This window comes from Tachypleus tridentatus, chromosome 12 (genome assembly GCF_004210375.1).
Source record: "Tachypleus tridentatus isolate NWPU-2018 chromosome 12, ASM421037v1, whole genome shotgun sequence".
NCBI lineage: Eukaryota > Metazoa > Arthropoda > Merostomata > Xiphosura > Limulidae > Tachypleus > Tachypleus tridentatus.
Genome location: NC_134836.1, coordinates 18,596,429 through 18,610,044, shown reverse-complemented (window position 1 = coordinate 18,610,044; position 13,616 = coordinate 18,596,429). Strand labels below are relative to the sequence as shown.

The 13,616-nt window shown below is 31.0% G+C and overlaps 1 protein-coding gene across 2 annotated transcripts in view; it reads right to left on the bottom strand.

Moving 5' to 3' along the window:
- Positions 1-10,848, bottom strand: part of LOC143235053 (cAMP-dependent protein kinase type II regulatory subunit-like) — a 101,763-nt gene extending 90,915 nt beyond the window's left edge. For both annotated transcript variants that reach the window (XM_076472812.1, XM_076472814.1), the window contains exon 1: positions 10,375-10,848. In XM_076472812.1, the coding sequence (XP_076328927.1) occupies positions 10,375-10,600 (226 nt within the window). In that variant the 5' untranslated portion in view covers positions 10,601-10,848. The remainder of the gene's footprint in view (positions 1-10,374) is intronic.
- Between the last annotated feature and the right edge of the window lie 2,768 nt (positions 10,849-13,616).

Here is a 13,616-nt window from a genome sequence, read left to right as displayed (position 1 = left end):
ATAAGCAAAATAAGTGTAAATGAAACATGATTATGTTTTACAACTCACTCCTGAAGATGACGTTGTAATGTTGAAACATATTGCAACTTTTTTAGTGGTCCTATGTTGACCTTAATTAAGATAGTTTTAATTGTGTACCTATTTTAACCTTTTCTGTTATTTATCATTTTGATATCACATACAAGTACCAAGAAATAACACTACATATAGCTGTATCATCCGTACATTCTCCTTTGTATTATTTTAAGCATTGTCATCGCTACATCATTTTACGTTTATAAAATGATTAATAACTTCTTTTGTAACGTTTTTCCCTCTAATATAAAGTTAGTGTATTCTATTACTGTATATAATAAAATTTAATATTATGTGTATTGTATTGACGTTATTTTCACTCAATCACTTCGTATATAATATAGGGGTTGGCTCCCTAAAGACATCGATTGTATAGTAAACAAAGCATTGAGTGTTCTAAATGTTACAATAATCTAACCCTCATAATCGTAATTCTTGTTTCCTCCCACACTTAAGCTACTTAAAATAACGCTATGTTTCGATTTTCAAAAAAAACAACACTGATTTCATGGGGTTATGATAATACTGTTTACACTAGAACTATGATTTTTTTTACTGATTACTACTTGCTATTACGACTAAGTGATGACATCGTGCACTGCCCAGAAACACAGTTAATTTAGGTGATAAAGCTGTATAGTTATCTCAACTGAAACAAGTAAATGAAAGATGAACAATTTCGTGGTTTGGTATCTTAAAAACGGTTTATTACTTAGTTTTTAGGCTTTTTGGGTAAAGAAACAAATGAAAGTGATTTGCAAACATAGTTTCAAGCAAAGCTCTATGTCACTGTCGAGTTTTTAGTGTACATATCTGTATTATTTCTACCAAGTAACTAATCCATCTTTACATATAGTCTACAGTAAGTCGATATTTAATACGTTTATATATTTCTTAATTTATAAAATAATAATTCCCAAAATAGGCGATTATGACATTTGATTAACCAGATTCATTCTAAGCATCAAATATGTGAAAATAGTCATTCTTAGTCGCTAGTTCATTTTCAATAACTAATGACGTTACATTGAAAAACTAACAATCAGAAAGTCACTCTTATCGTTTGAACAGTTAAAACGTGGTTTATTATCTTGAAAATTCAAACAGTAAACGCTACACACAGCTCAAACAAATATATCTGTTTAAAACATCCATACCTGCTGTTATAATTTATAACACAACATCAATATGAACATATCAGGAAACTTTAAGACTGCTTCAGCCACTGATCATCTTGGCGAGTCAATGTATTTATAAATTAGATTCAGTCTGTCACATGCGTTTAATACGTGTTGAAGCTTCAAACTATTGTCCTTCATTTCTCAAAACAATTAGCTCTGCAAGTGTTTATAACTTGTCTAAACATAACCGTGTACGCGGTGTATCACTGTTTACATGCAATTTGAAAGAACACTTGTATTTCAAATAGACAAAACGACAGTCTCCCACCCCTATCGAAGTTATTTGTTTCGACTGTGTCATTCCTTTGCAAACTAACATGCAACTGTAAGCTAAATTAATAACCATTAGAAACTGAGAAGCTGTTTCGTACATTTGATTGGCGTATAAAGAATTAGTTTTCTGTACCATCTTCAATGGCTCGGCGTGGTCAGGTGATTAAGACACTCGACTTGTAATCTGAGGGTAGCAGGTTCGAATCCCCATTGCACCAAAAATGCTCGCCCTTCAGCCATGGAGGCGTTATAAAGTGAAGGTCAATTCCATTATTCGTTGGTAAAAGAGTAGCCCAAGAGTTGGCGGTGGGTGGTGACGACTATCTGTCTTCCATCTAATCTTACACTGTTAAATTAGGGACGGCTAGCGCAGATAGCCCTCGTGTAGCTTTGCGCGAAATTAAAATATAAACAATCTTCCAATTATTTAGTATGAGTGGATTCTAAAAACAATGATTATAATGACGATGAAGGTGTTGCTTTTACTCGTTTACGAAACAGTTTATTCCGATTAGTGGAGAGAATGTTTATTCACAGCCCTTACTATTGCGCCAACAGATAATTTCAGAATTCTAGTATTGTACTGAAGAACTCTTCTGAGATTCTACACAAAGTTTGCTAAGCTATCAACTATTTTCGCCTCAGCTTTTCAATACCATTATTTGCAAATAATATATAACCTGACAGCTCCACTTAATGAACCATTACGAAAATCGATGTTTACATGCTATCGTTTTATAAATGCACTCAATTTGCACTGATACAGCAATATTTAATTTGTTTCCCGATACCTATCAGTAGTTGTCGTAAGACATTTAGTATTAGGGTTATTACTTTGTTAAACAATACATTCCTTATCTAATACCTTAAATATTTTCACGAATAAGAAGGTTGTATAAGAATAATACTCCAACCACACGATATTTGTTACAACTTCCGACGACATATTTCGCTCAATCCAGAGCTCTTTCCTTCCCAGTGGTACAGAGGAGTGAGTGTCGATGGACTTGCATCGCGAGAAACCAGATTTCGATGTCCGTTGTGGTAAGAGTACAAATAGCTCTTTGTGTAACTTTGTGCTTAACAGAAAAAATCAAAGCATTTCAGGCTATCTGGGATATAAACAAACACAAGAGTGGGGTGAACACTATTTAAAAAAGTTATTTGATACGCTAACAATTGTTCTGCTATATTTTACAAGCTGGCAATGAATAATTACAATTATACCTATCGTAAGACAACAGTAGTAGGCGAATAACATTTTCAAATACAACATTTTATTATATCTTGTTCTTTATGAAGAGTTAGGTTTAGAATAAAAAACAAAACTCACGACAGTTATATCGTGAAAATAAAAGTTTCATTGTAATAATAATGTTCTCACACGTTCCCTATTAATACTACTGTGACGGATTTATTATTATATATTTATTTTAATATCAATGTTTGTTTCGCTTAAATATATATTTAGACATTTTATTAGTAATAGTAAACAAAAGTGACAACACTTGATTCAGTTTCATTCTGTTCTAAATTGTAACACCAATTCTTTAATGTTGCAGAAGATTCTCGAGTGTAAAAACTAACAATTTACAATATGTTTAAGTAAATTCGAGTGATAGCCAGTATTGTTTTTTTTATCTGAACTTTCTACAACTTCGCCTAACGCTTGTAAAAGGTAACCAACGCAACTCATAGAGTAACGTTATATATTGTTCATTTGCTACAGTTGGTTTACTATAAACCTCGGAAACTATAACTGTGATTAACGATTATTAATAGGGAAATTCAGATATTTGACCACGAACGTTTATAGATATCGAGCAGTAAAAACCGTTTAATTTCAGCAAATTAATATCGAACTTTAGTATTTTTGCGAAGACATTGTACAAGTTCAGCAGTGAAACACTCACGAGTTATCGGCGAACTAGCTAACTCCTCGTTAAGTGAATCGTGCCTATATCTATCAACTCGTAATAAATTCGCTAGTCATAAACCCTCAATAGGATATCAAGGTAGTTGCAAGTCAGATAAAAGAAACAATATTGTTTGCAAGTTTGTAAAACTTTTGTATATAAATCATTAATTGTAATGACCGTTAATATAAATTGTACTATTGTTTGTATATTAAAATATATTTGTTTTAAGAATAAAACTTTAGGGTATCAATCTTGTTGTCAAATATGATAAAGTTGATATATATTGACATTTAATTAACTTCTAAATCAAAATTACTATTTGACTCAGTTTCAGTCTGTTCCAAATCGTAATACGTAACACCTTTTCTAGTGAAATATACATAAAAATTCTTATTCTAAAAATCTCAACGTTACCACAAAACAGTATGGTAACCTGTGACCTGCTTGCCAAATATATTTTCGAGTTCTACTAGAATAATTTTGGATCGGGCGTAGCCCAAGTGATTAGCGTATTGGGCTGCAGTTCTAAGGGAACACGATTCGATATGTTATGTCGTTGAATATGCACTGTACTTTCAACTGTACCACACACTTGCATTCTGTACAGGTCAACATTAGGTATAATCAACACGGGCGGCACTAGTTTTAAAACGCTCACACACACACACATTATAAATTTGTATTCGGCGATTGATATACCCATTCAAATAGTTTCGCCGATAAGGCCTAATGGAAACACGACTCAATAAAGTTATAAACTATACTATCAGACAAAGAGAGCCAACTTGAAGCGTTATCCTTCTTTAAATAAAAATACATGAAACTTTGCGATTGATCAATTTGTAATTTAATTCTAATACAACGAGCTTAACGAGGTACAAAACTTAACATCATCAAGTGGAAAATAATTTAAACAAGTTTATCTCATTTTTTTCCACCAAATATAATTTATTTTTAGCATTACAACGCAGCATCATAATTAAAACATAGTATAAAATGATAAACACAAACACCTTTTCTTTTAGCAATACATATATACCAAGCTAGGCTTTTAACATTTTGCTCCAATCTCTACACAAACTTCCACTGGACTGCAAGCAATACTGGCTTAAGCTGTTCAAATAAGCAGAAAAAAGAATTTCATTAAATATGTAGATCACTATCCTGTGACTCCTCAAACACGAGATAAACAAAAAATCAACAGAAAATGAGAAACAGTGACTAGCCTAAATCAATAAAACTACATGCAGCTGCGTCGCATGTAAACTGCAAGCCGAAGTGTGAAATAAGTGGTTTTAAAATGTATGGAAACCTCATTCTAAATTATACATGAAAACACACATGACAACGTTGTTAAAAGTACGAATTTATGAAAACTAAAATTTTACTGGTTTAAATATATTCCTGTTTTTAATAATGTGTTCTTAAAAGTTATCCTTTTTTTTTTTTAATGAAGGGGAAACTTTCGCATCTGTCAGATATAAATTTTCTTTACAAGGTAATAAACTTCACCGGGCCGAATTTACAATGTTTAAACCAACACCGTTTTGTTGAAGGTTATTTCCACTTTCCTCGCCTGAAGATGGCCTAAGAAGGTCGAAACTTATTCTCTGCTTTATTTTAATAAATACATTTCTATTTTGACTTTTTCCTCAAGGGATACGAGTGCTGTATTATGTCCAGAAACATTTACAAACATTTTTATCTTTTGTAGCGCACTGTTTTATTTCTTGTTATTTTTAGGGATAAACTTAAACAAATACTTTCAAATCAATAAATTTCAACACAACCATTTTTAATGTGTGGAAGAATGACTTCAATTGAGTATCTGTGGTGCAGTTTTCCTCTTGTGGCAGAATTCACAAAAATTGTGTCATTGAACTACGGTGTCAAATACACGTAGGTAACTGGAAAGGGAGGGCCAATACGAGTAAGGGCGAAGCGTTAAATTTCAGCCTTGAGTGATAATATTGTGTAAGGTTCAAGTAAAATAAAAGACCACAGAATTTGTTGTAGCACGTTATTGAGGTGAAGTAATACATGATGACGAAAAACTCATTTGAAGTAAAAATGTATTCTCAAGACGGCTAGTATGGGTATTAAAAACATTAATGTATTTTATTTTAATTAAACTTTTTTTAATATCCTTACCAGTCGTCTTGGGATTACATTTTTACCTCACTGAGCCATATAGTATAAATAAAATTTCAAGAAACGTCACCAGTACGTTAACCATTTGTCTCGGGGTATACTGCAAAAGTTAGAGCAAATGAACCATTTCTTATCAGTACAAAATATTTCGAGAAGTTAAATACTCTACTATTAAATAAATTTGTCGGCACACAGAAAATTAATTATATACTGTTGAATATCACTTTCCATAAGATACGCCATTTTCTAACAAACGCGTTTGTTTTTTCTATGATGCATTTCATCTTTGCGTAAAACAAGTTTTCTCGAAACACGTTTTAAGCAAGATATCCAACATTACACGATGTGAACAAAGTTGGTAGTGCACACTTGTATTAATTACTACAGAAAAAAACTTTATTACATCATGTAAGATTTATAAAAAGAAACTATCGAGCCGCATTAGTCATGAAACCCAAGCATACCGAAAAAAACAGGAACTTTTGGAAAGCCTACCAATCAACCACAGAATACAGGCAACAACAATGTCTTATCAGGTGTTCAGAGATTTCAAGTTCCCTTATGTTGATTCAGTCAACAAAACTCAGAAGAGCTTCTTTTGTTCAGTCTTTACGCACTAGAAGTTAAAACACAAGACTGTTACATCAACTTAGAAAACCTCTACAACCACTGTGGGTCTATTTAGTGACGGATTGTATGGGGCCATTAAGCTTTAGAAAGAAGAATTCACCCTTACCTCATTGTTTCAAAATGAAAGATAAGGTTTTACATACTTGGACTATCTTTGGTGAAGATGATCAATTACACTTAAATACATGGAGCTCAATTAAAACCAAAAACCAACGAATCAAATTATTCGTTGAACCTTTATTATTTGTTATTGGAGTTTAGAAACCTACATTAAAATTGACAAATATACTTTGCCATGATGATACTTTAGACTTGTTTATTCAACTTTTTGAGGTACGAATGTGATTGTATTAATTCCCAAGTTGAGTGACTGCCCAGCTATACTATATGTGTAATAATCCTTTGCAAATCTTTAATAACATGCACCAAATTTATACAACAGCAAATATGCACATTAATCCCTCAAGTCAGGAATAACCCTAGGGAGATACATTATCCAAATTTGAAATTAATAGAGGCATTGTTAAAGCAATGCTAAATATCATTTTTCCATAATGGACTACTATTTGTACATAATGCATATATACACAAATTCAAACAAAATAAAGCAGGTGTAAAAATCATTTCACTGCATTATTTAATTGACTGTTAGATAAGGGCATAAGCATAAAGAAAATTGCTTCTTCAAAGGAAATGTGTTCATACACATGTATAGAATATTGGTGCTGAAGTCAACTCCTTCTGTATGTTTAATGTTACTACCCTTTTAAACTTAACTCTTGTGTTTGAATACATTCAAAGCTTTTATACACTAGATACTCTACTGGTGCATGATGCTTCACTCTGTGAACCTAACATAATGTGAAAGTTTGATTACCAGTGGTAACTGAATGGCAACAGTCAATGTTTTTAGTTCAATAAAAAACATGCACAAAACTGACATAATTGCAAAAAATTCTTTTAAGCTTTTACTGAACCCTTTCTTGTCAAAGGTCGGTCCTATTTCAGTAAATTTATTTCTTATAAGTTAGTTTTTTGTTTAACTATAGCTAAGCATAAATCTACACAATTGGATATCTGTACTGTGCTCACTGTAGGTACTGAAAACGTGTTTTGCCATTACCATTCTTCAAAGTTACAACTGAGCAGCTGAGGCACTATATGTTAGTTGTCATTTAAAGTAGTATAATTTTGGTAATATGGCTACATATGCTTATTGGTAATTGAATTACAAATATACCCGTGGTAAACAATTTTATTTGCCTTTTATTCTTGAGGTGTACAACTGTAAATTATTAAATTGCTTCTATACGTAGCCAAAGCTTACAAGTCATGCCATATACTGTTCCTTTTACAGAATACTTTATCTGCATAAAATACTAAAGTAAAGCCTCTTTATACAAACATAATAAAAACCTTTAGATTACATAAATTCCAAGATGAACACTCATAATTCATAAAATTATTATTTACTATTATAACTTGCTACAATTATCAAATACACAGCAGGTATAGTTACTAAATTTCAAACAAAAAATTTTCTACAAATGTTAATTTTTTTGTACATCAAGACAACCGTAATTCAAATACACTTACTGCATTAGATCATTAAACTAATCCACTGACAAAGGAAATACAAACAAACAATTTTAGATCTCAATTATAGAAATGCAACAAATTTGTTCCGTTCATAAAATTTCTATTATATTTATTTATTTAGTCTTAATTTTATGGGCATTAAACAGTCATTACACACCTAATAAGACAACCCAATAGCAGGTATGAATAGCATCAATATCTTTAGATTATTCTTATGTTAAAAAAATATAAAATCTATTTTAAATAACAGCACATGATATCAGCAACACTTTACAATTAGCTATAAAACTGTTAAAATTATAATTTTGGAAGTGGTGACCTGAATGAAAGTGATAATCACTGCATAAATAGAAACCCTGAAAGCCTAAAAGGATGCTTATTTTTGGACAGATGTCCCCTTCTTCCTTAGCATTACTAATTTTTGAAATAATTATTTAAGAATTTAACAAGCACTATTAAATTGGTCTCTGTGAAATCTATGTTAGGTGTTTATAAATATGAAAGTTTACCTTAGTGAGTGAAAGGAAATTCAAAACCAAATGACTGGCTTTCTGTCATTTACATGCTTATATGTCTAAATTCTTATAAACAACCCCATACAAACATTTTTCTTCCTCTTCAATCTAATATGATTTTCAAAAAATTAAATGATTTTTATTCCTCCTTTTACTCTTAAATAAATACTATACATTAACATTAAAGCACACATCAACTCACTTAGCTTAACCAGACCCTCCTAACTTAAACATTGTTCTCAGAATAAACTCTACTCATATTCATATTACCACCACAATACAGTATATGAGGCAATGGTATCCATATAATTTATATATATATATATATATATATATATTGAATGATAATTTAAAAAAACAACAAAAAAAAACAGGAAATATTATAACAATTTGTTAAACATATTGAAATCATCATGTAACCCATAAAAATAACTAACCACATAACTAAGTTCTTAACAAGTTTCATAAACTAAATTACAGAAAATTGCTTATACTGATTAATGTATGAACAAGATACCACAGGTCCTTCAACACTGTCCCTGCCCATTCACCTATTGAAAACGTTAACTTAAACTCACATTTATTTTAAAGAAAATTATCCATTCCCCTTCTAAACCCTGTGAAACTGCCAACCCCTACTACTGTTGATAGAATTTAGTTTTATTGATCAATCACTCTGTTAGAAAACTAAAACTATCTCAGTTGAAGCTTAACCTGTTGCTTTCAAACCTTAAACTTGTGTCTCATTATTTTCAGAACATAACAAAGAAATCCAAGATCTTTATGCAATTATCTTTGGACTATACAATAAAAATCAGTACAATCACCTCTTGCTCTTCTTTTTTCAAAACAAAATAAGTTAAGATCTTAACCTATCCCTAAAAGATAAAACTATTATCTATGGAATCAATGTGGTAACGCTTCTCCAAATCCTTTCCAATAAGTTAATATTCTTTTTCATATTCAAATTGTGCACTGTATTCTAAGTAAAGCCTAACTAGTAATTTTTTTTAAAAAGTTTTTATTTCTTTTCATTGTTATGAATACATCTATAAATCCACCTTAAAATGATATTAGCTTTGCTACCAGCAACAAAGCACTGATTGCTTTGATGGTTTAAGTGCACATTAAGTTTGTTTTGTTCTGCATTAAAAATGTGGCACAAATCATGATAACCAAAATGTGTTATACTTACTGTTATTAAATTAAAGCTCATTTGTTATATACTTATCAAACTACCCAACTGATCCAATGTTATTCTGTAGTACCTCAATATTCTCAATACATCTAGGCATACTTAAGAATGTAATTTAATCCAAAAGTTTTACTTGTTAACTAATTATTAACATACAATATTATCAATGTAAATATTCTAATGATAATAACCATATCTGTTCAGTTTTCACACACAGTTTATTTTAATCAGCAGTCTGCTATGTAACTAGTTTCTGAAGAAAGTGTGAAGCTGACAAAGTTTGCGTGAAACTACGTGGATGCCATAGTCAACTACAACTATTTATTAGTAAGAGTATTAATACTAGTAAGTCAATATTGTGGTATATACCTAATTCTAAAGCAATACTAAAAACATTTTGAGATAATGAGCAACAAAACATTTTGGTCAATAACTAATGTTAATAGTAAAATATCTTCCACTGTTAATTGTACTTGAAGTTAAAAACACAAAGATTCTTTATACAACTATTTAACTGATCTATCTGCATCACAATTTAAGTTTCACAGAAGTTACAGTTATAATATTAATAACAATTATATTATTATTAACAATTTTGAATATACAAATCACGGTAATTAGTATAACTAGTCAGCTATGTCCAAAGTACATGCAAACTTTGTAAAAACAAATATATGTTTATACATTATTAAGTAAAACGTTATCTTCCTTACATTATTACTAAGTTATAGGTGTTCTTTACGAATTACAATTACAGAAAGAGTAGGTGTTCCAAACCATACAATTTAATATAAATAGCCAAAAGTGGACTAAAATGTTACTATTCTTAGGCCTACTTGGTGATTCTTCATCTAAAATATCTTCATCTTCACTAGCTCCTGCATCGTTCTCAAATTCTACATTTTTTGTACCATTTTGTTGTCTTTCAGTACGAAGTTTTGTGAAGTAATTAACGGCATAATTCACTATATCTACTGGTTTCTCTACAAGCACATTTACTGTAAACTCCAGAAGAATGTCAGTTAATTCTGGAGGAACAGATATTCTATTGGTCTGACTCATTTTATAAACTAATTGTTTGCGGCCTTTCCACGCAAAGATTCTAACCTAATCCATTAAAAAGTAAATTATTCTACAAATTTACATAAAACTAAATTAGCGTTTTAAAACGAAGTTGATACGTTTCTAATACGCTAGCGACCCAAGAACTTCTGCAGAATATAAGCTTTCAACACGCCGTCTGCTAGAATTAATATTAACATTGACAGCATACACAAGCAAACCTAAAGATTTCGAAGCAGGACGCCATCGAACGAGAAAATATGATGTTAAAACAACTTTACCTTTGAAATAAAGAGTTATTTGTATGTTTTGCATAAATCACTACCTGAATTGAATAAAAGAGTCACCGTAAAAAATATTAGTGGTCTTAAATGAATTATAATATATACATATTTATAAAAATGCAAGTGTAATGATGGATGAACAAATTAACGTATGCGACATGATTTTTGGTAAATTTTTAATTTCACTATATTATTTTCATTAGTTATCTTTCGAGAAGTAAATATTTTTGTTAGAACAATGAAATTTATTAATTCGTTTCGTTTTTAAGTAATGGAAGTTCTAAAGATTATGTAAACAGTATATAGTACACGTATTTCTTTAATATATGCGCATATTAAAAATTAACTGATATTAAAAATAATAACAACATATAGTTATTATTTTATCTTTTTCAACTAAATCCTCCGTTGGGACAGCGTTAAGTTTTCGGATTTACGACACAAGAATAAATAGCTCCATATGGTTTTGCACACACAAATTTATTTATATAACATATGTATTCATATGAATGTTAGAAGAAATAACTGTGAAAGTTATTTAATTAATTACATTTATGGGTTACTGTTTATCACACTGATTCCATGAGGAATCTAGAAAAATAAAATCTTAATAATAAGAAGTAATCTGTTAAAATCATTCTGTAATATTTGTGTCTAAAAGCTTTTCTGGGTATCAAATACTGAAAGGTTTCCTTTGTCAATGTTTTTGAGGAAATCTTTAAGCTTATCAATTATGGTTTCAATAAATTCAGGTAAGTATAATCTTTTATTATTTAACATTGGCATTACAGGTGATTCAGTGCTTGTACCTTAACTTTTATTAATGAACATCACATGCTGTCAAAATCCACCACACTTTGACACTCCCACGGCTGAAGGCGCGAGCATATTTGGTGTGACTAGGATTCGAGCCCGCGACCCTCAGATTACGAGTCGAGTGTTTTAACCACCTTGGCCATGCCGGACCTTCCCACTTTTCAAAAGCGCTTGAGTTGTAGGGTTTCTATTTCATTTTTATCAAGACCTGTTGGACCTACGTGTTTTTAGAACATCGTTGATATCTATGTTGTATTGTTTATTAACGTTTGCATCAAGTCCTGGCTAGGCACATAGCTATTAACTTCTTTTTGTTTTCTTTTTCTTGTAAGTGATAAAATTTGTTTTCCAATTGTTTGAAAGTTTTATTTTAGATTTCTATTGTTGTTATAATTTAACAAATCATTTATTTTTATTTATTTATTCAAACGTTTGTTTTGAAATTTCGCACAAAGCTACTCGAGGGCAATCTGTGCTAGCCGTCCCTAATTTAGCAGTGTAAGACTAGAGGGAAGGCAGTTAGTCATCACCGCCCACCGTCAACTCTTGGGCTGCTCTTTTTCCAACGAATAGTGGGATTGACTGTAACATTATAACGCCCCCACGGCTGGGAGGGGAGCATGTTTGGCGCGACTCGGGCGTGAACCCGCGACCCTCAGATTACGAAGCGCACGCCTTAACGCGCTAGGCCATGACAGGCCTTTATGCAAATGTGGTTGTAGCGGCGTTTTGTTTTAGCCAGTTTCGATAGAGTACAATTAGACACAAATACAACAGAATGATTTTAACAGATCACTTCTTATTGTTAAAATTTTATTTTTCTAGATTCTTCATGGAATCACTGTGATAAACAGTAACCCATACATGTAATTAATTAATTAACTTTTAATTTCTATTTCATTTTTACAAAAATATCAATTTTATTAATTTCAATAAATAAAGGAATTGGAAAATAGAACCAGAAGTAGAAGAAAGACACAATATTTCAAAATTAAGTCACTCCAAGATCAATAACAATATCGAATAATAATTACCAATAATTCATTCTAACTATATTTCGGGAAATAACTTATTCATAATAAAAGAAGGATTTTATTTAATGGTTAGAGCATGAGGCTACATCTCTTGTGACTAACAACTTTACATACTATATCACAACATTAATATCTCTATGTCACCGTTGGGGGAAGCTCGTGCCAATGTCATAATATATAGATACGCAAATTCAATATGCTCGAGCTAGAAGGTAAGTTGTCACTTTAATATAACTAAAAATTCGTATTTGAACCTCCAAAATAGAAGGAATAATAAATAAATGACAAACAAAACCATAACAAAATAAAGTAGAATTCGTTATCTCATAGTACTTTCAAAAATAATTGTAACTCTGTCATTACGAAACTTGGAAGTAAAAACCTGGGAATCGGAATATCATTTTATTTCTTTAAATGTACATTAAATTGCGTCCTTGCCGAGTCTATCGTGTTATTTTAAGGACTCTTGCAATGGAATTCTTATTTACTTTAGGATCTGAGGCCAGAGACCATTAATTATACACTGTATATTATTGAAAGCTTGTTTGCTGTTCATTTTATAGCAAACGCACACCAGGCTGCCTAATGTGTCCATTCTAAACTCGGATTTTAGTGTTTTAAGTTCGTAAACTTAAGGCTGACACAATGGTAGATATAGCTAAAAGCAAAATTTATTTTATATTATACTAGCTGCAATACCCGTCTGTTCTACGAGTGAAATAAAAACTCGTTTGTAACAAAGAATAAGAAATTATGCTTCCATATTGTGTCTTAACAAAATAAACATTAAAAGTACAATACAAACACGCAAACGTATCAATACTAAAAACAAAGACTACTGTTTTCAATAATTTTATCAATATGAACTTAGATGAGGGATTC